At 37.7% G+C, this 26,908-nt stretch overlaps 1 protein-coding gene across 1 annotated transcript; it reads right to left on the bottom strand.

Moving 5' to 3' along the window:
- On the bottom strand, window positions 1-11,389 carry LOC102694546 (ribonuclease ZC3H12A). The gene is made up of 6 exons (XM_015348853.2): window positions 11,264-11,389; window positions 9,184-9,836; window positions 5,961-6,100; window positions 3,690-3,924; window positions 2,970-3,076; window positions 1-2,438 (listed from the first exon to the last, which is right to left on the bottom strand). Exons 2-6 carry the CDS (start codon window positions 9,639-9,641, stop codon window positions 1,369-1,371), a joined length of 2,010 nt encoding a protein of 669 aa, XP_015204339.1. The 5' UTR covers window positions 9,642-9,836; window positions 11,264-11,389; the 3' UTR covers window positions 1-1,368.
- Between the last annotated feature and the right edge of the window lie 15,519 nt (window positions 11,390-26,908).

The following is a 26,908-nucleotide window of genomic DNA, read 5'->3' as shown; positions in this document are numbered from 1 at the left end:
TGGGAAGTTAATGCTTTATTGATAGATCCCAATAAAACATCAAAAAGTCACAACATTTATGTATAAACATGTAACGTCAGCAATCAATATAAAACTCAAAGAAAACAACAAGTGAAGAGCATGCTTTTTGTCAAACATGTTAAAGTAGCATCTCTTTTCAATGGCAAGGAGAGAAACTGGCATAGTTTTCAATAAGGTGCTCTACAGCAAGAGAGCTACATTACTTTAAAATGATCCAAAAACATTCTTTCAAGATTTGTAAAACTTACATTTGGTTTTTGACAGCATTGAAACACTTATAATGATGCACTTGTCTCCGTATACATACTGTATATAAAACATTAAAAAGCTGCTTGCTTACACATACGAACTCATTACTTTCATGTAATGCTTTACAATTGACAAATTTACTTGATTTACCTCATTAGGTAACTGTTTCCGGTAACTTCTAGCTTGACACACAGTGCCAATAAAGGTGAACAACATGATTCTTGAGGAAAAACCCAGTAACCATGACTGCTGCAGAAAACATTTGCAACGAAAATCAAAATAAGTTTGAGTCCTGCATACTGTAGCTCCTTAATTACCTCCAAATCAGCCTATGCCAAGAGAACTTTGATTCACAGACAGGCAAATGTTTAATTTTTAGGATTTGTTTTGATACCACATTATTATGAAAATGAAATTTACCCCCTCCCAAAGGAAAAACTAAGGGAGCTTTTTTGTGAAGCAGCATACTGTATTTTCCACAGCTCTACATGTAATCTATGAATTTACCCAACATCCCCGCCTTCCTACATAATACAAAAGATGCTAGCTATTTAATACTGAGGAACACAGGGGACAAATGTTCTTTATATATTTTTTTTTCTTTTTCTGAACAAATTAAATAGCTGGTAGTTGTACACAAACACAGGTTGTAAAGAGACCACACCAAAACTGTTTTCAACAATTCTGCCAGTCAAATGTGACTGTTCATGAAGAATAAAGTCATTAAAGATACAATATGTATCAACATGTAACCACTTATTTCCTGGTTACGAGAAAAGCTCCTGTAAAAGCATTAAATTTATTTTTATAACAGGCCAGGAAGTGATTTTTCACCTGAATTCTACATTCTACAAATATAACTGAATGGCAAGATAAATTTCCCACTAATATTGCCTCTTCTTATACAACGAGCTGCTCTTACTGCAAGCAATCCTCAGACTAGAAGGCAACTACTATTGTAATCTATCTCAAGCAAGTGGTAACTGAAGATCACATGCTAGTAAAATCCCAAGCTTCAAAATACTATGATAAAAAAACATGCCGAGACACTCTGAAATGCAGAGGGGGTATTCCAAGGTCAGACAAAGCACCCGATGTTCAAAAACATCCACCCTGTGACTTGAGGGTTAATATTTCAGCAGCAAGTCTCTGGGGATCCAGCAGGTAAGGGAATATGCTCATAACTTTGTCTACTTGATAGGGGTTAAAGATGGCAAGCAGCTTCTTACGGACCTCCTCCCTGTCCTTGTCATAGTTACCATGAGGCTGAGGCCACTGGTGCTGGTCATTAGATACTGGACCTGTTATGTGTTGAGGCATTCTGTGGTCCTGAAGGCTGCCCGATCTAGACTGTGGAGCTACTTGGAATGGATCGGACCAGTATTCCTGAGCATGGACAACACCTGGGCTGTACTCATTCGGGAGGCTATAGCGATTTACAGCAGCTGGGTATGTAGGCCTCCCATAAGCTGAAAAGCAGTGCTGGCCACGTCCGAGAATATTGGGATTTTGGGAGCTGGACAAATCCTGATTGAATGGCTGGAGATTTGCACCAGCTGACATTGCTTTATGAGAGCAGCAGCTGTACTGCTGGTAGCTGTCATGCCTCTCTGGGTTGTTAGAGTGCAAATAGACTTGCCTGTTGCCGAGACAGCAGCAGGGTGCTCTTTGTTCGGTCACATAAGACTCGGAATGACATGCCTGACCTCTGGACATTTCAGAATACTGGCTCTCATAAGATCCCAGGCCTGAATCCAGATGCTCTTGAGAGTTAAAGACAAAGGAGTCCATATTGGTAGCAGATGGATGGCTGGACCATTCTGATTGGCTAAAGGGGATCTTTTTGGAAGGCTTTCTGCCTGAGGGCATTCCTCTGAGCACAACCACGTTTTCAGTCACATGACCCTTCCTTAAAGAGTTGCGTCGATCAAGTGTCAGCTTCTGTTCGATATCCTGTTCCAGAGAAAACACGGAGCTGTGTTCCGGATGCGGGGATTTGTGGGACAAGGCGGGCTTCTTGTCATCCTTCAGGGAGCTGGCAGGAGTCCCAGCCCTCACAGCTGATAGCTTAGCATTCTCCCGGAGTTCATCCGCCACTGAACGCTGGGTCTGGTTGATCCGCTCCGGGTGATAGAACTTACATTTGATTCCATATGTGCACTTTTTCCCTATAAGGAAGCAAAAGCATACAATGAACACAAACTAAGTGATCTGGTACTTTAATACTCTGCAGTGTTGTTAGGCTAGAGTCAACAGAAACAGAGTTCAGGTGGGGAGCTGCGTCAGCATGCGTAGGCTGCAAAGGAACAAGTAATAGATTTATTCCATGCTGAAAAAAAGAAGAAAGAGAACACAACGTTTCGGCCGTGGAGCCTTCTTCAGGTGTGGAAACCTGAATAGTTAAATAGTTAAATAAAATTAGAAAGGTGGCAACAGAAAACAATATTCAGTTTCTACTTTTTATAGATGAAATGTACTTAGGTAGCTTTTTTTAAAAAATGAACTATATATAGAAGAATTAAAAACACAATCAATGTTTTGGTACTAGAACCAATTACATTTGATATGTTTTAAATGTCTTTCAACAGAATTCAATTTACAAGCAAAATGTTCACAATTTGCGAGGGATAATTATCCAAGTGCTAACATCTTGATCAGGTTTGAGCTGTGTTCAGAAATGTGCTCTTGAAGGGTCTTACCATATGGACAGTGCTGTCGTTTTAATTCCTGGACCAGGGGTTTCTTCCTGAGGAAATTATCCAAGCTGGGACCATGGCGTCCAAGCGGATCATCAGGAGGCATAAATCTGAGTGAAACAGAGAAACATTTAGGCTCACAAACATACAGAAAATCATTTTCTACAATCCTAAATTTACCATGTGCTAGATGCTCGGTCAAACTCTTTCGAAAAAGAAGTCAGCATCTCCATATCACGAAATGACAAAGAAATGTTGAAATAGCATAAGAGACAAGCAGATAACAGAGTATAGGTGACTTATCATATTCAGTGTGTTGCAGGCTTATAATGAAAGCAACAGGTGTAAACATGGTCCTTAATTAAACATTTTTTTGAAATCTAGAGCAATGAAGCGAAGAAAAAAACCCCAAAACTGTCAAAGAGTAAAGTACAGTGAGCTAGGCTGAACAGTATTTGACACAATCATTCACTCTAGAAAAATGGGCTGCATAAACTGGCGCGTGGCTCCGATTAAGGTAGTCTGAGGGAAGACACGCGTGGTCCTCACCATCTGTCCCACGCTTGCAACGCCGAGACAAGCTGATTAACAACACAATCACACACTGGATGGGTGGAGGGTTTAAAACGTAATGGAATATGTGGCCCAAATCAGCAACATTGTATAACGCTTGCCCACAGCCGGGGGATGCTGGGCCGCAAGGCGGGCAGCGCCTTCGCTCACTTGTCGTTGACGAAGGAATACATCAGCAGGCGCTCCTCTATGAAGCGCCTCCACTCGGGCCGCTCGCTCTGCAGGTCGCGGTAGGTGTCGTTGGACACGATGATGCCGTCGGACTCGTGAGCCAGCTTGACGATGAAGCGGTCGTCGTAACAGACCACCCGCTTCCCCCCCACCCGGCGGGAGGGCGTGAACACCACAATCTTCTTCCGCTCCAGGTCTCGCAAGATGTGCTGGTCTAGGAAAAAAAACACGAGAACCACGGTGGAACCATGTAACCTGGAACAAAAACATTGTTTATGCATATCCTGATCTTATTCTTCATCATGCATCTGAAAGATGCCATCTCAGGACAGTCTGGCCGTCGCCTTTTAATGAGGAAATGAAAAAGATTTTATACTAAAATTCCCCAGAGAAGATGTAGGTATGAAGCGATCAGCAGATAAATCACATTTGAAATTCTATTTCCTTGTGGGGCTTTCCCAGCTGCGTTTCGGTCTCCTTTCTTCCTGGTGTTCTGTAGAACATTTACCCTTTCAAACCCTCGCTCACAGAATTTGATTTCAGAGGGCAGGAAAACCAAACTACATGGTCCAGCTGCTGAAGCTTTAGAAAACTAATATTGAAACAAAAAACCCTGACAAGACAGTCATAACCTGCAGGTATCTCCATTAGTGCAGCAAGAAGCCAGGGAAAAGGGATTAAAGTGGTTTATCATTCACTTACTCAAAGGTTCATAAACACTTTCAAAAGCTTGGTCAACTCCCCTATCAAAGTACTGCTGTGATCTTTGCACCTTTTATAATGTAATAACACATTCAACCCTTAATAAAGGGTTGACAAAGTGCCATAAAGAGCAGGAAATACCTGCTGAAAAAACACCGGGAAATAAAGCCAGATAAATAGAAGAATACAAGTATTGTACAGGTAGAAAAAAACACAAAGTGGATGGCAGCCTTCAGCAGCCTTCAAGCTCAGAGGGCCAGGACCTGCCTTGCTCTCCTTGACACTGGTGCCTGGCCATTCATTGTAGGTTAACTTCAGACATTTTGCACAGTATTCTGAAGCAGTTATGCATATGTCAGCCTTCTGTGTGAAGATATGTTTCAGGATGTATCAGGAACTGTGCGAGTCAGGTTTTACTGTTTTATTGCATATGTGTTGGGCCTGATCTTCCCTAAAGGCAACGTGCTTATTTTATAATAAATCAAGATTAGATGGGCACTTTGTCTGCAGTTTGCCACATGGAAAATCAGGCTCCTTTTTTTTTAATGGCTTTTCATTTTAACAATATATATCTTTACAGTGGAGAGGAAGAGGGGTTTCAGTGTAATTTGTTTAAGTGATCAGAATGAGTCAAGTTAATAAACAGGATTAATTTATAAGAATAAATGCAGGAGGAAAAAAATGATTGACTTCAAAAAGTAAAACTCATGGACTAGTCTGCACAACTATAACAGGGCTTCAAAAGACGTTTTAAACAGCTTAATTTCTATTTCTGCCATTCTGTCATGTCTTTCTATGCATACTACCAACAAGCCGATTGTACATGTGAAGCTACATCAGAAAAGCAATAATTATCCAGGCCTTCATTCCTCTGTTGTGCAACATATTATCCTGATTCGGCATTAGAAAATGCAAAGAATACAGTTTTTAGATGTACTGGTCATTTCAGAAAAAATACAGCTGCCTTTTAGAAATAAAATCACTTAATGCCTCTGGTGATTGAGTGTACACATTTAGACTTCTGACAACAGCAGTGAGTCACATTAACAGGACCATCTTGTAACGGGAGTAGATAATTTGTGATTCACTTGATAACCTAGATTAACAGGTGTAGTAACCTGTATAATCCAGAAGTTATACATAATTCACTTTACATCAGGCACCATTACAAGCACTGCACAGTTTTCGATTGGTTTTGTAGCATCTTTTCTGTGCGTTTTGATCAGAAAAAAACAGCTTTTCTGTTTTTCCTAATTTAACAACTCACGCAGTTAGCATGTGAAAATATCTAAACTCTGTCTCGGTTAATGGTCATTGTGTAATTAGGCATGAAAAGAACATGGTATGAAGAAAATGGTAAAAACCAGAAGCCTTATTTGTGTTAATCTTTCATGTGCATGTAGATAGAACGTGGAGTGGATCAGGAATTTCAAGTATGAATGCAAATTGGTACTATTAGGAACAACACTTTCAAATGCATCAATTTAGTGTATGTAAAATAGGAATTAGTCACCAAACATATTTTCCATATACATTTCCATTCTTTACCTGTTATGGGTACATCAGGCCTGGGCTGTTCTTTTCTCCACGAAGGCACAAATACTGTAATGTCGCTGTGGCCCCGCTCCAGAAAATAGTTCACTGCAAGCTGAATCCCCCGGCAGGAAAACACCTCCTTATTTCCATGGCTAAAAAACAAAACACCTATGATTACTAGTTTTGAAACAGACTAGTGAGAAATTAAGCCTTAAAACAGATATTTTAAAAAATAATGTCTAAAGCCAGAACTGTATTAATTACGGTAGGGATGACTTTGCCCAAGGCCCAGTGTGACAGGAAAGGTGCTCACTCCATGTGATTATCGAACTTTAGAATCCAGTAGCTGTGAGGCTGAGCCGTGTTCATGTTAAGGTCTCATCAAAAAAGCAGCACTTTCAACAGCACAGTGTCCCTGCTCACTAAACTAGGGCATTGGTACAGAAGAATTGGAAGAAACCTCTACTCCACCAATACTACTTGATCAGGTTTCTGCTTTTTCCTTGAAGGTCCACCATACCAGTACAACTGACAATTTCTAAATGGTACGGGTATACAATGTACAAAAACAACTGTCAATTCTAATAAAAACAAAAACAGCAGTATAAGAAAAAGTTAAGAATTTAAATTTTAGGCTCTGTTATAAAAACAAAAACATAATCATCCTAAAACACCACTTTCATGTATACTCAGATACATCAATAAAGAGTTGAAAAGGTATAGTTTTAGCAGACAAGGAAACAACTTTAGCATATTCTGCTTTTTTGATGCTATACATCAGGTAAGGCTTCTTTGTTTTTAATCACAACATGAAATTCTAAAAACCATCATAATTTCCTATATTGAATTAAAACCAAATATAACACAAACAACACAAGAATACCACCAAAAAAACACCAAACTATTCCTGAATTAATCTGTCAAATAAATTTAAAAATACAAAACTTGTAGATTGTGAATTAGTAAAAGTTTCTAATGGATCACAAATTCAAAGTTAACCAGAAAGCAGAAAGAAGAGAACACTCCTAAGGTATTCCCGTATCATACTGCAGGGTTAACTGCAATTTTTAAAAAAGAATTAACATTGCAAGAATTAGTTGTACACCTTTTCATTGCTTTTTTATTATTTTTAAAAACAGTAAGGTCTAAAAGTAAAGTCTAAAAAGAAAGTTTTAGTTTTTAAATCACAATTAAATGAAAATCTGAACTTGTTTAATTCCTATCATTGGTTCTATTGTGTGAATGCAGAAATCAATGAATGGTTGAATGGTATGTAAAGAATTCATTAGTATCATTAATTCAGAGTATGGACATTTAGTCAAGCGCAAAAAAGAAGCTGTAATATTAATTTAGATTTATAAGTTACAAATTAAAGAAATATAACTCACATGAAAGGTTATGTACACAATATCTTTCATACTGAAAAATAATACAAAATCCATTACAGTATTATATTTTACCTATTATATTCCGACTATATACAGTACATGCCTTATCTTACCTTTTTACTATTAATAAAAATCTAAAGGCACTGAAACATCCTCTTTTGCAATATTATTTTCTCTGTAATGGGCAACACTTCATTTCACAGTGTGTTCTTCCAGATTGCCACCCTTACAAACATGATATCCGACAGATACAGTAGCTGAAACGTTTTGACTAAACTACGGAATGCTGGGGTATAAAATTTTCTCTTTGACTGCTGACCAAACTAGAATTTTCAGTTTTGCAAAGCTAAAAAACTGGTTTGTCACCAAAAGCTTTGGTTAACAGAACATGGTCCACTCTTTCAAATGTATTTTTATAATGACAAAATAAATCTTTGAACTTTTGTACATTTGTCACAGATGCACATCTTATGAGGTTGTGTCATATGACCATATAAATATGCCACTAACTCAGTGACCAGAGTATAATTCTGAATACCATGTTTGTATAAACGCACGCTAGTCTTTAAAAACAAAATATACTGTAATTCAAATTACCGATACACCAGTGATGTTCAGAAAAATATCTACTTCTCAGAAATGTCAGCAAGCTTCATTCCTTGAGCGCCTATAGACTTCGCAATAGGGCAATACTGCCAAGCCTGTTCAGCCATTACTGTCCATTCTGAAAATTCCCAAAGGAGGAAGTCGTGCTTTGATTTGCATTGAGATTTGCATACACTGAATTTAGTACAGACATACAGCTTACCAAGAAAATTATTCAAAAACAATCTTTAGGTGGAAAGATGAAGGAAGGAAAGCAAATTTCCTGTGCTCTTTGTAATGTTCTGTTTCACCTTTAGACCGGCCCTTGGCTACTTCCTTACAATTATTACTGAAGATAACCTCATGAATCTTTACGACAGAACAAACTCAATCATTGATCCTTTGACTATCGTTTTTGGGGGTATTGCCTTGAGTAAAACCTTACATCTCAAAAGCAGACCGTAGAGATAAAGATACAACAGAGTAAAGACATACAGTATATGGCAAATTAATTAGAAAGATTGATGGTTTGATTTTATACCCTGGCACTCTGAGTGACAGATGAAAAATAAAATAACCTACAGAAGGGCATTAATTGCTCTAGACAGGTGCCTGTAAGTTGTTGAGGTGTGTCTACCAAAACAGTAGGAAACACTTTTATATTAAAAGGGGAATCCTGAATATTGTGTCCTGACAGCTTAAAATCATTTCAAATGTTGTGGGCTGTTAAAACCTTACAATTACCCCTGTCCACTCTAATTGCTTGCCAAAGGATTCCTAAAATAACAGGGACTCTCAATAACGCACCGGGTGCCCATCACTTTGATTACCTAGCACAAACACAACAGTTTTATATTCTTCTGAAGTAAAACTGTAAAGAAAGCCATTATTGTTTGCCTTTCTTATAACAGCATGTTTAACAGTAACGTATGGTACAAATCTAAGCTGCGTTGGCCCAAAGTGTCAACCAAATAAGTGCCTAGTAATGTAGAAGTGAATAAAGTGATCAGACAGCCTACAATGTGAACCTGATGAATGTGCATTCACTAAAAATGTCATCGACAAACTGTTGCACATGATGATGGAAGAGAGGAATTTCCCACATTCCACTGTGAAGTCAAATGTTTTCTCACACTATTATTGCTGTGGTATGTCACCACACTGTACGCGGCAAGAATCAAACACCCACACTGTGAAATAAAGTGTAATTAAATTCTGTAAAAAGAACAAGATTTGAAGAGGACTAATGGGTACCTACACACCTCATGGCAACATTGCTTCCGTCGATCACGATCGGTTTCAAGTGACCACCCTCCTCCTCGTCCTCTTCGGGGGGTGGCGGTGGGGAGGCTGATAGGCTGGAGGGGGTTCTGGCTGAGCTGCCCCCTCGAGAAACTAAGACGGGGCCAGTGGGGGATCCAGTGACCCCTTCCCTTTCTGAAGCTGTGGCCCCACACCTGACCAGCTCACCCAGCACCGTATTGGTGTCGGCGTTGACGCCTAGCTTGTGGAGAACCGCCACCACCTCATCAACCGAGTAGCCCAGCTTGCGGAAGAAGTCCACCTGCATCTGAAACTCGCTGGCTTCCAGGTGTGCCACATCTGGACTGCCCTGCTTCTCCTCCCTGGAGGGATAGTGGACGCCTCTGTCCATCCTGGTGATGGCGTGGGAGCCTTTGGAATGTCTAGTTGCAGACGGGAAGCTGTTTAAGGACAGCATATGATCTTCATTTACATATGGTCCATGAACACCTGAGTTTCGCAAGGAAAGGCAAGTCTCAGCAGAGGTCAGTTGTGTTTCTTCTGAGTTCCCAGACCATCTGGGGGAAATCCACTAAAGGGCTTATCTTACGTTGAGAACCATCCAGCTTCATGGTTTCCTCCTCATGATGATCACTTGGGTAACACCTAGTTCCTATAAAAAAAGGTTGAAGAAAGTTATGTAAAATAGTAACAATATGCCAGCACAGTTGCATTGCTATGTGATGCTGATATTTTTTTTTAAGTCTGTGAATATTTGGCCTCACTGTTGACTTCATACCTGGGGGCAGGGAAATAATAACACCTTCTTCTAAAAGAGGCAAAAACAAAACATTTTAGAATGTGTCTCGGATTTTGCTCCACAGTGTAAGATGGTACTGGACACATCTTAAACCCACAGTGTCAAAACATTTACATTACCACTTAACCACAATCTGAGGAGCAGAAGCATATCACGTTGCATACGTGCTGCTCCCTTAAATTTTAAATATTTAAAAGGAACACTTTAAACTATTTCCCATTATGACAGAGTGCTGACTGCTTAAAGCAGAACTGCAATTCAAGTAGACTTTCTCTAAATCACAGTGCAAGACCTGACTGTGACAATCTGATGAATATCTATTTAACACAGATAACCAGTTAATACAGCTACACGTTTCATACATTAAACATCTATTTTAATTACTGGGCCTTATCTGTGTTGTTTCTCAAAAAACCACTACACGTAATTTGAAGGGGGGGTTTACACTTGTGAAACAAAGATGTGCCGCCGAGAGTAGGAGAATAAGAAATTATTCACTAGGAAAAATACCTTTGTCTTCACACACCTTTCACAACTTAAACAAAGTTCCACATGAATGGAGTATGCACTTAATCATACACCACCTGAGAAAAGCGTTTCTAGAAAATCTGTGACACGAATATATAAATAAAAACACCAATAACACTTGTTTGGACTATTTTTAACGTTCTGTGGGTATAACAGATACTTTAGCATTATTTCAAATGCAACAGAACTGCTGTCTTAAATTTAAGAAATAATAATAACTAAACATTATTAGCCGAATGGTGTTTTATAAGGCGTTTTGTGTAATCCAAACTAGACAGAACACCCATCTAAAATATTTAACTTCGGGTAAAACAGGCCGGCATAAAAACACAGCCTCAATTGTCCAGCTAACCGATACTTGTTTAAATCAGAAATTGTCATTGAATTGAAATGAGTACTACAAACCTTTATAGAATGGAAGAAGCCGCACAAACGGAAATTAAAGTACAACTGGAAGGATAAGAACACTAACCTAACGTCACCATAAAGTACTACTTAGGGCGCACGTACTGTTCAACAAAAGCACGTTTAACAAAATCCGATCGAGCTAGTTTTGCTTTTGTAGTATATTACTGGTTTCTGAAATACCTAATGCGAAGACGGACGGGCGACACCCTCCTTTATTTTAACACCCGGATCTTTTCCTTTGACTGTCAAACCGAACATTTTTATTTTAGCTCCTGAATTAATTATGTATGTTTTTTTTTAATTGAGGCATGCATAAATCAAGTAATAAAACCAAAAACACATACCGCCGCCTGTTTAGAATGGCAGAACTCCATTTTTGTTACTTCTTTTCGCTTGTAGGTGTTTTTTGCATTCCAGTTACGAAGTACAGTATAAAGTCTATTCCGTTTCGCCTCTCTGCCTTTATAGCATACCTGGCTGATGTGACATCATGGGGTTGCCAGGAAGGTAAGCTAAACAATTCAGTCTCCTTCCTGGTTTGAAATACTGTAAGCACAGCCTGTCCAAAGTCACAAGGAAGTAAGCTAGATAATTATTAAGGCCGCTTTGTGAACAGCAAAGGTAGAAGCCTTCTCTTTTTTTTCTTTTGTGAAAGAGTGGGTAGGTATTGTGAAACTTCAAGCTCTACAGTACAGCATGTAGACAAGGGCCTTGTCTGTAGCTTTTTGGTCTCCTCCTGTTTGAAACAAGATATGTTTCAGTCATATTGCTGACACGACCACCCTTGCAATAGAAAGAGGGAAAAATCAGTTTTAAGCAAATTTCTACAAATCTGTCAGAAATTAAAACTGCCGACGATTTACAGGTACACGTTTTCTTTTCCGAGTTGAGCGCACAAAAACGCCAAATACACTAACACTTCAGCACGTCACAGTTTTCATATTAAAATGAAATGAGCATTATTATTATTGCTAATTTTATAATAAATGAATGAATGTAGTGTTAAATAAATATTTCACTCAGGTGTCTACCAAAAAAGAAACCGACAATGCGCTCTAGGCTGAGTAAAGACCAAGTTCTTAATAAAATAGTATTAGCACTGAGACCGATGTATTATAGGAATCTGAAGAAATTAAGGTTAACGAATCTCTAGGGCCTGATGATATTCTACCAATTTAATTAAAGAAAATGAAGAGATGTTAATCATGGACTATTAATTAAACTCTTCCAGTTGTCTTTTTTAGGACAGGGGTAATAGCCATGAACTAGATAATTGGAATTTCCTGAAATTTAATCTATTCTTAAAAAGGATGAAAAAAGACCAATAGGTCTTCTGACTTCTATTACATGTAAGGTTATAGAAACAAGAATTAGAATTAAACTAGGGCATCATCAGTATGGTAACAGGGTTTTAGAGGTAGACAGTATAGATTTAGAAAAGGTACTGTAGGTCCTGTTAGACTTTAAACAAGTCACAGCAGTGATGGATACAAATAGCATATGATATTGTTACATGTCACAGGTGATTGGTCACAAGTTCAGTACAGGTTAGTTTTAGTCTGGACTAGACAAAGGTAGTGGTGGCACAGTGGCACAGGGATTATCATGGCTCTCGCAGTGCTGGGGCTGTGGGTGCAATTCCGGACCTGGACTTTCCCGTGTTTGCGTAGGTTAACTGGCTTTTGGGAAATTTGTTCCTGGTGTGAGTGAGGGAGTGGCTGTGTCTGGCCTGCGATGGATTGGTGTCCTATCCAAGATGGACCCTGCCGTTCCCAATGTTTGCCAAGGAAGGCTAAGGCTCCCTTGCGACCTTGAATTGGATGAAGTTGTTAGAAAATGGATGGATAGGCAAAGGAGCTGAAGGAGGCACACCTGAAGAAGGCTCCACGGCCGAAACGTTGTGTTTTCTCTCTTCTTTCTTTCAGCATGGAATAAACCTATTACTTGTTCCTTTGCAGCGTACGCATGCTGACGCAGCTTCCCACCTGAACTATCTATCTATCGCACCCTTTCACCTGTTTGTTATAGGGCATGATTATAACAGGGAGACTGGCCAACTACAGTAGTCTTAGGGGAATACTTCCAGGGCCTGAACTAGCAGTTCTGTTAAAACTGTTAAAAGCTGTTAAAACAGAGGTGGATTCTGTCAAAGGTACTCAAGATTTCATTCAGATGTTCTGCTGCTGGAGGCGACAGTGTGTTTGCCAAGAATGAGATTTCATTTAAAGATTAAGTTTTATTTTCCGGCAGAAAAATCATTCCACACTGAATTGTAATGATACATTGCGTGTGTATGTATGTACAGTATTTATTGTTTGAGGCAAAAAGTGCCTACTGTGACTGCACCTTTATGAGGTGGTGGCTATGGATTTGAGCTTCTTGAGCCCAAATCTGGGGCATCAATCAGATAGCACTAGAAAAATAGCCAACTTAATAAAAGGGGAAATGTCTGTGATAACATCATCAACAACAATAATAATAGAGAATAAAATCTCTATTATTATTGGTGGTAATATTATTACTGGTGGTAAACAAGTGGATGAGTCATTCAAGCTCATTTAGTATTGGTTTATTTGCAAGACCTTTTATGTGTTTTAATCAAATTTTCTGAGGCTGACAAGGTCCTGAATTAGTGGAAAAACGTAAACTTTTCTCCATTTTATTAAGCATAACGTTTTACTGCCGTTGGTGGTGGTGCCCAATTGGCATATTGCCGCATGGGTACAGTGGGCATTAAGGGGCCAGAGGCTCTTGTGACTCAGCAGGCACTGCAGGCCTGCAGCGACATCAGTGAGAATGGAGCTGCTCCTCCTTGTGGCAATACTTCTCCTTTAAAGCACCGCAGAGTTTCCAGCATGGCAAATGCTGAAGGCACATGTCTGCAGGTCCTTCTCCATCATTCCCCTCTCCTCATTATGTATAGATACGGGAGTTACCACTGGGAATCTGAGCCTTAAAAACTGAGTGGGCGTATCACAATGCATATTTGATGGTTCCAAATAATTAGATTTATGTAACTAAATCATTCATACAGTGCTGGTATTTTTAAGTTTAGATGTTAAGATGAATAAGACCGACATGTACATCTAACTGAAGACTCTTTTAGTTTTTTCAAGCGTTGAATTTCAACACTGCCCACAACATGAATAGATTCCTATAACTCCCATGGTCATTTGATTGATTTCTTTATGGATGCATGATGTCACTACAACACTGTGACATTTTCTCCATGTCATCTTGTTTCTTCTTCTGTGGTTAACGCTAGCAGTGTGAAGATCCCCAGGACTCTGCTCCCCTCAATAACTGTGGTCTTTGTCAATTCTTCTTTCAAGAAGCGAAACAAACGTGATAATGCTCTGTGGGTGCAAGCTTTTGCAATAACACTCTAATGTGACCCGTTTATCTGCTTAAACTGTGCATCCAGAAAGAAATATCAGAGAGTTGCATTCTCAGTTTGTTTCTCTCCAATTTCAGCCTACATCTGTGCTGGTCTTGTCGTCAGATTCGAAAGCACCTACTTTAGATAGATAGATACTTTATTGATCCCGTGAGGGAAATTGCAGTGCAACAGCATCTTAACACAGACAACACAGCCACAGTGTAAAGCATGATACAATAATAATAGTAATAGTACAATACATGCAATACAATCAGTACAGTGAGGGGTGCACTAAAAGAGTTACTCACAGTCCGGACACACATTAAGTGCTAATTCAGTGCAGCAAGGAGCACTGTGCGATCATTTCTCTTCTTTGTGTTGAAGTCTGTGTCGGTTATCTGGGGGTGTTTCAGGCCTGTCACCAGCTTGACTGCTTTGCTCATTAGTCCACATATTAACACAGGTCATAGTCTTGAAAATACTGTATATAGGGTCTGACCAGCCACAGCCTGAACACAGAATGAGAGCCCTGGAAGATGTGATGCTGCATTTGGTTTTGGGCCTCATGAGCTCGTCTTGGATAGTGATAGTGAAGTTATGAGATCCTGGTTACCTGGGGGAAGTGAATATATACATGAGTGGGATTGGGGGACTGTCTGGCTATTACTAGAGACTAGGTATGACAGAGCATATACCATTCATGAAGTTAATCAATTTATTCAGTGCAAGAGGCCACTGTGCAATGGCCACTTCAAGAAACTGTAATTTGATGTCACATTTTTAGGAACCTGTACCCCAAAAAACTGGAATATCAAATGTGGAGTTAGTCTGAAACTACAGGACCTATTGGGGAAATGCCTAGATGATTAGGTTATTAAAATAAGCATTATTGTATGTATATCAATTGTATTACAAGCTAAATATTTTAAGCATGTTTCGATTATTTTAGATGTTTGTCTTATTTAAGATGTATGCAGGTTTCATATGTTAGCATGGCATTATACAATACCAAATACTGGTTAGTTGCATTTCACAATACCAGAAGGTCTGCTAAAGACTGATCCACAGTATTCAACAAATGTCTGTTTCTTATAGAGCTCACAACTCATGTATGAACATGTTTGTACAAAACAGCTCATTATAAAAGTTGCTCTGCTTCAATCCAACAGCAGGGTGTTTACTGGAAATTTTTACATTGTGCTTTTTACTTAGTTTTACTGTTAAGAGGAAGTGAATTCAGAATTGCTATCAGGCTAAAATGCAAAATCTTAATTGCCTTCCTTATTGTTGAACAAAAAGAAAAAAAATATTATGTTAAAAAAAGCAATGTTTTACTTGAGTGGGGGGGACCACAATTAAACAAGGGTCTTGAAATAAAATCTCCTTTGGTTGAAAAGGAGGCAGGAATGTCGAAGTGAAGAGTACCGTGCCCCTTGTTATTGATTATATCTATAGCTCTGAAAGAATAAAATGTATTACCATGGGAGTTCTTGATACCTTATTAACTCATTAGCATCCTTGTAGTTTGTTAATGAAATGATATTAATGAATTGTTTAATTAATGAAAATGGCAATATGACATCAAAGCAGTGTGCACGAAAACCTGCATTCTATACATAATTCATCAAAAGCTTACAAGTATTCCCAAGAGAGGCCTATTACTCTAACTGAATTGGTGATTTCCAGGCCAATGGCTAGAGACCCCTGCTCTGAGTCACGAAAAACTAAAAAAAAAGACAAAATTCCCATTATTAGAGTCAGGTTCAATGACTTAAGGCAGTTGAGTATTTGAATCCAGTGGCTATATTTATTGCCATCCAATGGAGAATCATTTACTATGGAGAAAGAAATGAACAGACAACATATCTTCTTTCACCTCTTTTTGGTATACAGCTTGGTCTTTGTTGCAAGAAGTCACCTCTTTGGCTTCTATTTTGGTGGTCATGAGATATATTATTTTTTGATTTGTGTCCTCTCCAGGTCTCCGAAGCAATACATTTTAGCCTCTGAATAGGAAATAGGTGTAGCTGTGACATACAGAGCCTCAGCCTCCTTTCCCACCAAATATGAAGTCGGTTGCATCAGATCATACCCTGGGGCCACCTGAATTTGATGTCCCCTCCTAGACTCCATAATAACAGGTGCTGTAAGAAATGTTTTCACCAAATAGCTCCCTCTGCTGGGTAGAGGGATCTACTACGTTAATAAACTATTGGAAGTTTTTATACAAGCTTGTTATATTAAGGAACACATAAGAATGAAAGTCCTAGAATGAGAATCCAATTGATAACAGGACGAGTCCAAGGTATTCTCATGGCAGGATGAAAGAAGAATAGGGAGATGGCAGAAATTAATGGAAGATATATCATGAATATCAGATAAGGAAAGTAGGACTTTTCACTTTTTCTTGACATCTTGCAGGCAAATCATCTTTTTTGCCAGGGGAAATGGTTTGATAAGCATCAATAAAATCAGAACCTGTTTAATAATTTAAGTGCTATAATAATTTTGGCTATTAAATAATTTATCAGAATTAGGAAGTATAACTAAATAGAATTTATACTTTTACTTTTGGCTATGAATAATGAGATTTAGTAGGCTAGTATGAAAAGTGTAAATCGAAATACTGAGCAAATATCCAAAATACGGAGACTGCTTTTGCAAATGTTCCACAAGATGTCACTGTGATCTTATTTTTCCTTTTGGTGAAACCTGTCTAGTTTGATGTTTCGTCCTAAAGAGGCTTGCTACTTATAAAGGTACATGAAGAGCTGTACACATGTAATTTATTTGGTTGGCAATTTCAGTCTGTGCAATTTATTTTCTTGTTGTTTTCTCTTTTCAGTGTTAATGCAAATAAAAAAAAATAACTCAAAATTTTGTAACAGAAAAAATGGGGTATAATTATAATCTTAGAAAAATGTAACCGTTTTTTTATCTTTTCAATAAATACAATGCTGTCGGAGTACAGAACAAAGCTCTGCTGAATATGCTGCAATTTTATGAGCACAAGAGGACATTTGTTTCCAGCAGTAATTTTACCTGTAAATTTTTTTAAAAATTTGAAAGTGGCAAGAATCCACAAACAAAACAATAACATTTGCAAACAAAAGAAATATTACAGTGATCTATCAACAAATAGGATGTATATAAGACATTAACAGGAAGATATCCTTCCAAATACAACAAATGCGAAAGTCAGATTATACACTGCGGTTTGAAAATTGCTATTAATGGAACAGATTCAATGCATACACAGCATGCTGGGACTGATTGTTAATGCTGATTATGAGGAAAGAACTGATGGACCAAAATGCAGTCCTTGAAGATTCAAAATATAGGTGCCTCTATGAAAACTCAAACTCCTCTATTTGTTGCCCAGGTTACTATTGGAAATCTCTTTGTAAATGTGGTAATTATTTGGCAGGGGGACAAAGGCTGTCGGTTGTATGATACTAATTTTCTTTCTTTTGTGAGACGAGGGTTAAATGAAGATTTAGTCAAGAGTTTTTATATAGTACACCTTTCTGCATTTTGACCTCTGTCAACACTCACAGCTGTACCTGCGGGTTGCCAGCAGAATAAAACAGCTAGCCTTCCATAATTACTCAGGGACATCTTTATATATTCATCTTTACATTGTACCTAGTGGAGTCCAAGGTTTAATCTTTTGCTGGTGGCCAATTAAAAGATATACTCTATATAGTATGTATTTTATTTTAAAACACCAGGAGCCTGTTTTACTGTCAAGGTGTAATTTTACTTTGTTTACTTTTCTATTCATCTGCTTTAGCGTATAGCTATTTGAAGAGCAATATAATTTCTCCTTCTGCCAGTGAAAGACAGTGAAGTGGCTCTGCTAGTTGTCTCCACAAAATAACATTTTCTGTAAGAAATGAAACACACCATTGTGTTGGTTGCTCGCGATATATATATCATGTATATATATGCTGTGGTAGCATGGAATGAAAAGACTCATACAGCATGTATACCGCTCCTGAACCTAAGCTTTTAAGACCTTTTAGTTGGAAGGATCCTGGTAAAAGTTGCACTCATGCAGCAGTTAGAAAATCAGTGTAATTCACCTAATATTGGACCAAAACTCCAAGATGGATGAGGAAGGGATTTTTAAAGTTGATGGAGTACTCATTTATCTACACTGACATCAAAGAAATCATTTAAGAAATAGAGCAATAATATAGCACTTCTACAATTTTGTATATGGAATGCAGACTCAAGTTATTTCTAATAGAAAGTTGGAATCATCTAAATACTGTACCAGATTGCTGGCTGAAAAGCAGGAACATTGGACACTGTAAGTGAACATGATGGTTGTAATGTATTGCCAGTAAATTACCCCTTAATCTGGCCGACACACTAAGGAATATCCTCTGAATATTTTATGGTGTGGATGTAGTGTGGAATAAGACAAAATTCCATTCTGTTCTTGGAGAAGCAAATTTAACTTCCTTGTAGTTTCTCCTCCCTTCGCCAGACTTGTCCAGTTTTAACTTCTGCGCACAATTAGATTGAGAACAGGGGAGTACCTTCAGGCCTTATTGCACAGTCAAATCCTCATTTCACCTGCTGGGCCTGATTAGTGTTGCAGAGGTATTGCAGCCAGAGGTAACGAACTCAAACAGAGTCAGGGGGTCTTCTCAACAGGGTTCTCTGTAGTTCAACAAGGTGAAACAGCCCTATGCAACCTGTATCTCTGTGACCTTTGGAAGCACAGATTCCAGAACTGCAGTCTTTGTGAGTTTATGCTGAAGGGAATGACGTCAAAGTTATTATATTCTAATACTCCAAAGCAAGGTATTTAGATGTTTTTTTTTCCTTTAATTTGTCAGCATTCAGAGCTTCTATTTCTCATATTTACACCTTAATTCAACAATGTCATACTTGTAAGTAAAACACATTTTATACTTTTACTGAGACTTTAGTCTCATCTCCAGAACTATGTGTGTATACAGTGTGTGTTCATAAATAGATGTTTATAGTTAGCCTTGAAATTTGAAAGGGAAAAAATGCCAGACAGCATGTTTACATGGTGTCCTAGCCTATAAATTAAAAATAATTATAAAATATATTATATTATAAAATATAAAATATAAATAATATTATATAAAATCACATTATACTATAAGAGCAGGACATGAAGGAAGGTTGCCAAGCACAAACAGAAATTCATAATCCTTAATGTCCATTTTTTTAGTTTTGCTATACAGTTCAAATTGAACCATTTATATATACTATGTTGTGAATGTAACAGATTGGTCTCTTCATTGTCTTATTTTTAATAGAATCCTAATAATTAATGTCTAAGAATATAAAAATATTGTACATACACTAAATATACCTATAATGTAGAAGTATGAGAATTGCATTTTTATTTAAAAAACACAACACTGCAGATACATTGCAACACACTATATTATTCATGAAAAATCAATATCGATTGGATAACCTGGAAACACAGGCTTTGAAAAAGCTCAAGTTCATAATTCAGGGAAATAGCTTTGTAGCAGATAGATACGTGAATAAACGGTTCATTTCCCTTTTTGTGGTTTTTTTATGATATATTTGCCTTTTTAACTCCAAGTTGACGAACACCAGGACCTAAGGTAGCTTGTGTCTCGGTTCCAGTTATCAAGGATGTACTGTATATACCTTACTTGTCGTCCATCCATTTTGTAATGGCTCTGCTTTGTCCAGTTCAGGGTCTTGGGAGGAAACTATCAGCAGGTACAAGGAAGGGTGCAGACTGGATGGGGTGCCAGTCCATCACCGAACACAGACAGACACAAACCCACACACAACAGGGCCAGTTTTCACTAACCTACAGGGGGAAGAAACTTTGGACAGTGGGAAGAAATTGGAGCACACAGTGGAAACCCATGCAGACATGGGGGAAACAATCAGACGTCACACTTCAGGACCGGAACTGAGCCCAGGGCCAGTCTCTCTTACTCTTATTTTTTTTTCTAGGAAAATAAAATGTGAAGACCCCATTAAAAGTCCTAATTTGTGAGCTGCAATCGGCAATACTAGCAGTAAAGTAAAGGTTGTTGGATAAATAAAATAAAAAGGCAAAAAAGAACAATGCCTTCATACTTAAAAGAGAAGTCTTAGCAGATGATTTTTTTATCTTTTCAGGGGACATAACAAAAAGAAGTCTGCGTCTGCAATGGTAATTACTGGTTAGCTGGTTCTATCTTTAGTTGCACAGCTAATAAGCTCTCTACAAAAAGTAAATTGACAAGACACAAGACAGCTGGTGGGCAGGCAAGATTGGAACCATCTTTTCTCTTGTCAACAGCAGGGTAAACATGCTCTCAATTGGGCACATTGGGGTTCTGCTTCCAAAAACATATTAATTAGGATGATTATTTCACGCATTTCAACCTGCATTTGTATTCACTTTTCTGGCTGAACATTGTACTCACTCAAATCATCTTGAGTGAGCAAGCACCTAGCTTAGGGATAAAACATCTCACTTGGATTTGGGGTCCCACAACCTTCACCTTTTTAAAGCCTGCATTGCTGACTGAAAAACCTTCTTTAAAAAAAAATAAAAGGCTGTTTTGCAGAAGAAGCAGATTGTTTGTAGTCACTAGTCAATTTTTTGTCTAAAAAAAGCTGCTGGTCAGAGAAATTTCAATTGCTCCTTTGAAAACCTCAACATCTTCCCAAGGAAATATTATTTCCCTGAGCTGAGTCTAACCTGGAACAGCACTAAAGTGTACTCTGGCTCAGTTGGTGCATCAGCTCATAATGGGAAGCAGGTGACAGGGTCATTTCCACTTTCCTTCAGTTGTATGCTCTCTTTAAGGAGTGTGTAGGTGCGTGTAACCTTGCTTTAGAAATGTCAAGTCTATGAAGTTTTTCATACTGATGGTGCTTTTCAGCTTTATTCCAACTAAATGCCAAGCGAGCACTATCTTTCTGTGTAGGCGTGAAAGAAATCGCCTGAATGTAATCAAACCTGATAATCAATGCTGTTTAACAAACGGTTTCTTCTTTTTCTTTTATTGTAATTGTGTGTTGGCTGTGAATAACCTTTTACATGTGTTTTTTACATTTTCTTTGCTTTTATTTATCCTTGGTATATTGTAAGAATTTACATCCCCAAAACAAATCAGCCCACACGTTGGTTTGGTAAAAAAGTGCCTGTGAAGGGTCTTGCTAAGTTTCGATTGAGGCTGGAGTGGATTTCCTATACCACACTGTGAACTTAGTCAAATTAGTCATAAAAATGGGAATTTCTGTTGAATTGTTCCAAAGGCTGTAGAGCGATGCCCCTGTTTGCCTTTGTAGTAGAAATGAACAGTGGGATGTGAAAGTTAGTGTTAACAGACAAATGTTTGGATTTTGAAATAATCACCCCAAATGTTTTCATTCTGTGTCCTGATTATGGGAATTGTACAGTAGTACAGAACAGAAAAGAAAGTATCCCGAGGTTCAGTTTTCATTTGTTTTTTTTTAATCTAATGAATTTTAAAAAATAAAGTAAAATGATTAAGGGATGATTTTATTCTTCAGGGTGCTTTTAGAAATCTGCATCAAATCCCGCTGTTGCAACTAATTTACGTTTTAACCAGCTTTTAATATTCAGCGCCCTTATTTACAGTATATACTGTACATATACAAGTATCAGCTAGGTCCTACAATATCCTGTTCTTCTAGGACATTTAACATAGGACTGCATCTTTGAATAACTGCTTATATTTTCAGGAGTAGAACAGGTTCTTCTTTCGTAAACTTGCCTTTTTAAAGAAAACATTCTATGGTTTATTATTTTCTTTTATAATATCTCCTAGCACATCTAAAGCAAATAGCAAATCTAGAGTATGTTTTATTTTCCAAAGCAGGAAATTGTTATACGCATAACAATCATTATAACAAATTGTCAGTTATTTTCCATTGTGTTTTATTCCCTGTCTCAGGCACAACCATTTTTCAAAACGCAAATACTGTGGTAAAAGCAAAGTGAAACAAAATGAAAACGTGGTAGGTTTTATGGCCACGAATAATTGCACTTTGTTAAAGCAAAGCAAAGTAATGGAATGGATAACCATGGTAAAATTTGGCACATAAACTGTAAAACCTGTGACTATTTTATTGTGATAAACATTCCTTAGGGTTCGCTTAATCATGCAGGAAGTGTAGCTTGCAAAGTTGCTGGACATCTTGGAGCTCTCAGAAAAACATGCTGTAAAATCTAGCCTTCAAGCATGAAGGACAGTGTTCCTATTTAAATAAAACTACTGCTTTCAAATGGAGGTCCTGTATGTGGTATGTTTATTGAAAGGTTCAAAGAACTAAGTTGAACCAATTAACATTTGGAACTGACTTGGTATTCAGCAGATTAAACAACAGAACCTTGTGATGTGAGTTGTTTGTTCAAAGGCATATAAAAAGAAGGAAAGAAAAAACTGTTTCATTGAAAACTCACCAGCTGTGACAAAAGAAAAAGCCTCCGTTTTAAAAGTCCACTTTCTATGCCTTCCACATTAATTAAACTAACAAAATTAATGGACTACAAAATAAATAAAAACGCAATTTAGGGTAATCCCTCTGATGTCTTCTAAAATATAAAAGAGTATGTTTTGCCATGACTGTTGGGAATTAAACAATATTTTGATTTATTGTTATATTCTATTATTTTAATTCTCCTCTCTCCTATTGTTCTTTCTTCTCACTAATGCAAAGCGCTTTCAATAAATCTCTTTTTTATTTCTGATTTGAGCTGCCAACTTGGATAACTTTAAAGTTTATTTTAAAGGAATATTCTTTAGCACTCAGATATGTGTTTTGTAGCCAGTCCAAACCTTGGAAGTTCCTTTTTTACACAGTATAATTTGTATCAAAATAGAGTAAAATCATCACCATCAAACAAAAAAATTACTTTACATGCTGTAGACAATACAGCACATAGGAACAACCCAACAGAAGTGGATTCAGGTGTGTGGAGCACAGGGTGAGGATGTGATTCCTATCTTTGTACCCAATGACAAATTTGTACGACTGCTTCATACAGAGGCAGAAATATAGTACACATTGTTTTTTTAAATTATTCTTTACCATATTAATAACTACCTTAAACATGCATATTTGCATTATATTATTGTATTGTATTTATATTTTGGAAACTGTTAACATGAAATTAAAAATTAACTCTGACTGTGCCCTGCTTCAGTGCTCTGATCAGGGTGAGACAATTGTCACTGGCCACCAAATTTGACTTTATATGTGACTCTGGTTTTAAGCTAATATTCACATTCCAATATTTGATTGTAACTGCGCGCTATTATAACTCACAATACACCTGAAAGGTGTAAAGCTCATTGTAACGTAACTGTTTGTGTTTATGACGTTAAATAAGAGACAGCTCTTTGCCAAATGCTGCTCCTTTCTTATGCCTTTTACATATCTAGAAAATACTTCATCATTAATTGTGGTATAACAAAGTATCACTTCACAAGTTCTCTGAAGACAGATTGATATATTTGTTTATTGGTTCAGTAAATTTAAAGTTACCTGCTGCTCTTTTTGCCTTGTTCTGGATCATTGACATGGTACTCCAGAACTTTGATGTTACATTACATTAGTAAACTAACTTGACATAAAAAACCTTTAAAACCTGAAGGTGAATCTATTTGATATTAAGCAGCGATTTAGTTTATTTAAAAAATCTTATTTTGTTACCTCAAGACAGAGCCACTCCCGAGTGATCTACAGTTTATACGATTTCTTATTAAATGAGTTAAACCATTCTCATTGAACTAGTGTGTGTCCTTTGATTTCATTTTTGAAATAACCTCTCTTTAGCACATGGGTGTTTCTGAATTCTACAAGGTTAGTTTAACTTACGACAGCTGATAAAATATTCAGCCAGCCCCTTGCATTACATGAGGCAGTGAGTTCATTTCACAGTCACTGGAGACCCTAGCATTGATAAACATTCTTTGTAGTGCAAAGGCACGCATTGTGATTCAGTCTCTTTCTAATTTTAGTGGTAAGCTTGAATCACTCGTCTGTCTTGAAAATTAATTTTCTTATGATTCTCAAAAACACTGAAAGAGAAAAGAAAAGGCTCCTTAACACAGGTAATCCATCTTGGACTGCCGGTGTCAAAATGATTCATGATTTCCAATTTACTCACGGCTTGAATCTAAAGTAAATCAGCCAAGAATGTTCCGCCCTTTGTGCGATAGGACGGCTCACATACACAAAGAGGACTTTCAGATTAACATATCCACAGCATTCATCTTGTTCATTTTTCACTTCCTGACTTCAACACTTGTCCTACATAGATCACAACAAAACACTTCATTTTTTTTGAAATCTCAAAAGAATGAACAATAAGCATTCCTTGAAATTCTGTGCACTGCTTTCCTTTTTTTAAAGCCGGTGCCACTCTTTTCACACGGGAACCCTTAGTAAAAGAGAGAAAAAAACTCTTATTAACTTGCATAAATGCATATCTTATATTGTGGTCATATTATAGAATAATTTACGTACACAGAACATCATAATATGGAGGATGATGAAAATGCTTGGAGAAGCGTGCTCTCTGTAGGCTGTGTTCAAAAGATGTTCAACCTATCGGCAAGTTACGGTGATGGAAAAGGCTGTCAGTTTTTGATTTAACCTCTCACAATCTGGAGCTCACAGTTGGAAACTCTGGGAGTAGTGTGTCTCATTTTAAATTCAGTGTCCAGAAAGAGTGAAATAACAAACGGACAGCAGAGTGGAGAAGGTGTACAGAAACTGTCCATTCTGTTTGTGTGTAGTACTTGTATTTCTCTGCTTTTTTGTGGGGTATTGTACTGGTTACATAGAAATCTGTCTGCCTAGTATATTGTTAATGCATGTTGGCAAAAGGGATTTCCAAAACTGCATGTCAAACTGCTGAAGCAACATCAGTCACCACGAGAATTTTACTGCCTTTGTGGATTGTTAATTGATTGTTGTAATATTGATACAGAGTGCATAGTTTGAAGGGATTAACACGCTTTTTCGAAAGGAGACGTTACCACAGCATTACCCAAGCCTTATTATATCCTTTATTAAGTTAAGATTTAATTCCAGACATTAGCTTTTGTTCTTTTCCATGATATATCATTAATAAAACATGTTCTCATTCACTATCTTTGCCAATATCTGTTGTATGACTGACAGCTGGCCATGAAATGCTCCCTTACCCTGCAGGAACAAGAAAGGTACCTGTTCTTCCAGAATCGGCCTGAGGCTTTTCATAAGACCTTGGCAAATATTGACAAAGAAGCATGTGAATGTGTTGTAACTCCTGAGATGTTTTTAGGGCTTAGAAGATTATGTTCTGTTTTCAGCTGTGACTGAGATTCCCATTGTGACAATGCAGACACGGGCCAGGCACCAGTGGGTGTCCTCATATACTGCCCAACAATTAGCCTGCAATGTGACTTGTCAGGTGCTACTGTCTTGCCAATGAATCAGTCATCCAAAGAGTTCTAAATGTGCTGTTCTAATGTGCATATTTCAGCTGTTTTCGTCATATAATGGTAAAAGTGGTCAAGCGAAACAACATTTGATTTAGCTAATAGGTATTGTTGGCTAAATTGTAAGAAAAATAAAGTTTACAAAAAAGAGGAGGCATTTTGGCCCATCTTGTTCAGTTGCTTGCTAGGAACTTAGTATCCAAAGAAGCTTCAGTCAAATGACTTGGGCTTCCAGACTTCCACAGTCTTTTATGTAAGGAACTGTCTCCTGTTTTATGTCTGAAAGAGCTTGAAACTTTATTTCCACTTGCACCCACAGGGTCTTTCTGCTCTGCTGATCTTGAAGAAGCTGGCGTGGGGCAATGCCTCACAGGATTTTGAATATCTGAATCAAGTTCTTATGTAATCTTTTCGGCTGGAGACTACAAAAGTTCAGTTCATTTAGTACATCTGCATATGACATATCCTTCAGACCAGGAATATGTCCAGTTGCTCTGCTTTGTACAGCTGCTAAAACAACATCTTCCTTGTACTTATTTATCAGAAGCTCAAGTGTAAGTGTTCTGAATCTGATCCATTACATCATCATTAATTGTCACTGAATCAGTGTTTCAAGGAACCTGGCATAATGTACATATTAGATATCATTATAAATATTTTACAAATATTCATTGCTATGTCACTTTGGTGTAGCAACGGTGGGCTCTCCAAATGCAAGCTCTCCTCTTCTTGTCAGGAATTGATGACAGCTGCTAGTAAGGGCATACGCAGAGCTTTTACAGACAGCAGCAAAGAGGTCTTCTGCTACGGAGAATTCTACACCGAATTCTAGGCTTCGTTTTTGTAACCTACACAAACATTCAGTTCTTAAGTGCAAGACAAATCCATCAAATTACTACAGGTGTAAAATTTGTTTAATGGTACCCTTTTATTGTAACAAGGCTATTAAATTAAGTAACTTTTTTTACACTTGAATAATTAAAATTAGAACTATACTAATCCGTCAGTGATAACTCTTACAGTTCTCTTTAAGAGTTGCAGATGTAGGTAGTAGCACGTTTTGCAGCCAAGCGCATGTAGCAGTGTTTGAATAAGTGAAACATTTCCTTGCTTAAGATAAAGAGGCC

Source organism: Lepisosteus oculatus, chromosome 11 (assembly GCF_040954835.1).
Source record: "Lepisosteus oculatus isolate fLepOcu1 chromosome 11, fLepOcu1.hap2, whole genome shotgun sequence".
Classification (NCBI taxonomy): Eukaryota; Metazoa; Chordata; class Actinopteri; order Semionotiformes; family Lepisosteidae; genus Lepisosteus; species Lepisosteus oculatus.
The sequence above is the reverse complement of the archived record's forward strand: the minus strand, read 5'-3'. Positions and strand labels throughout refer to the sequence as shown.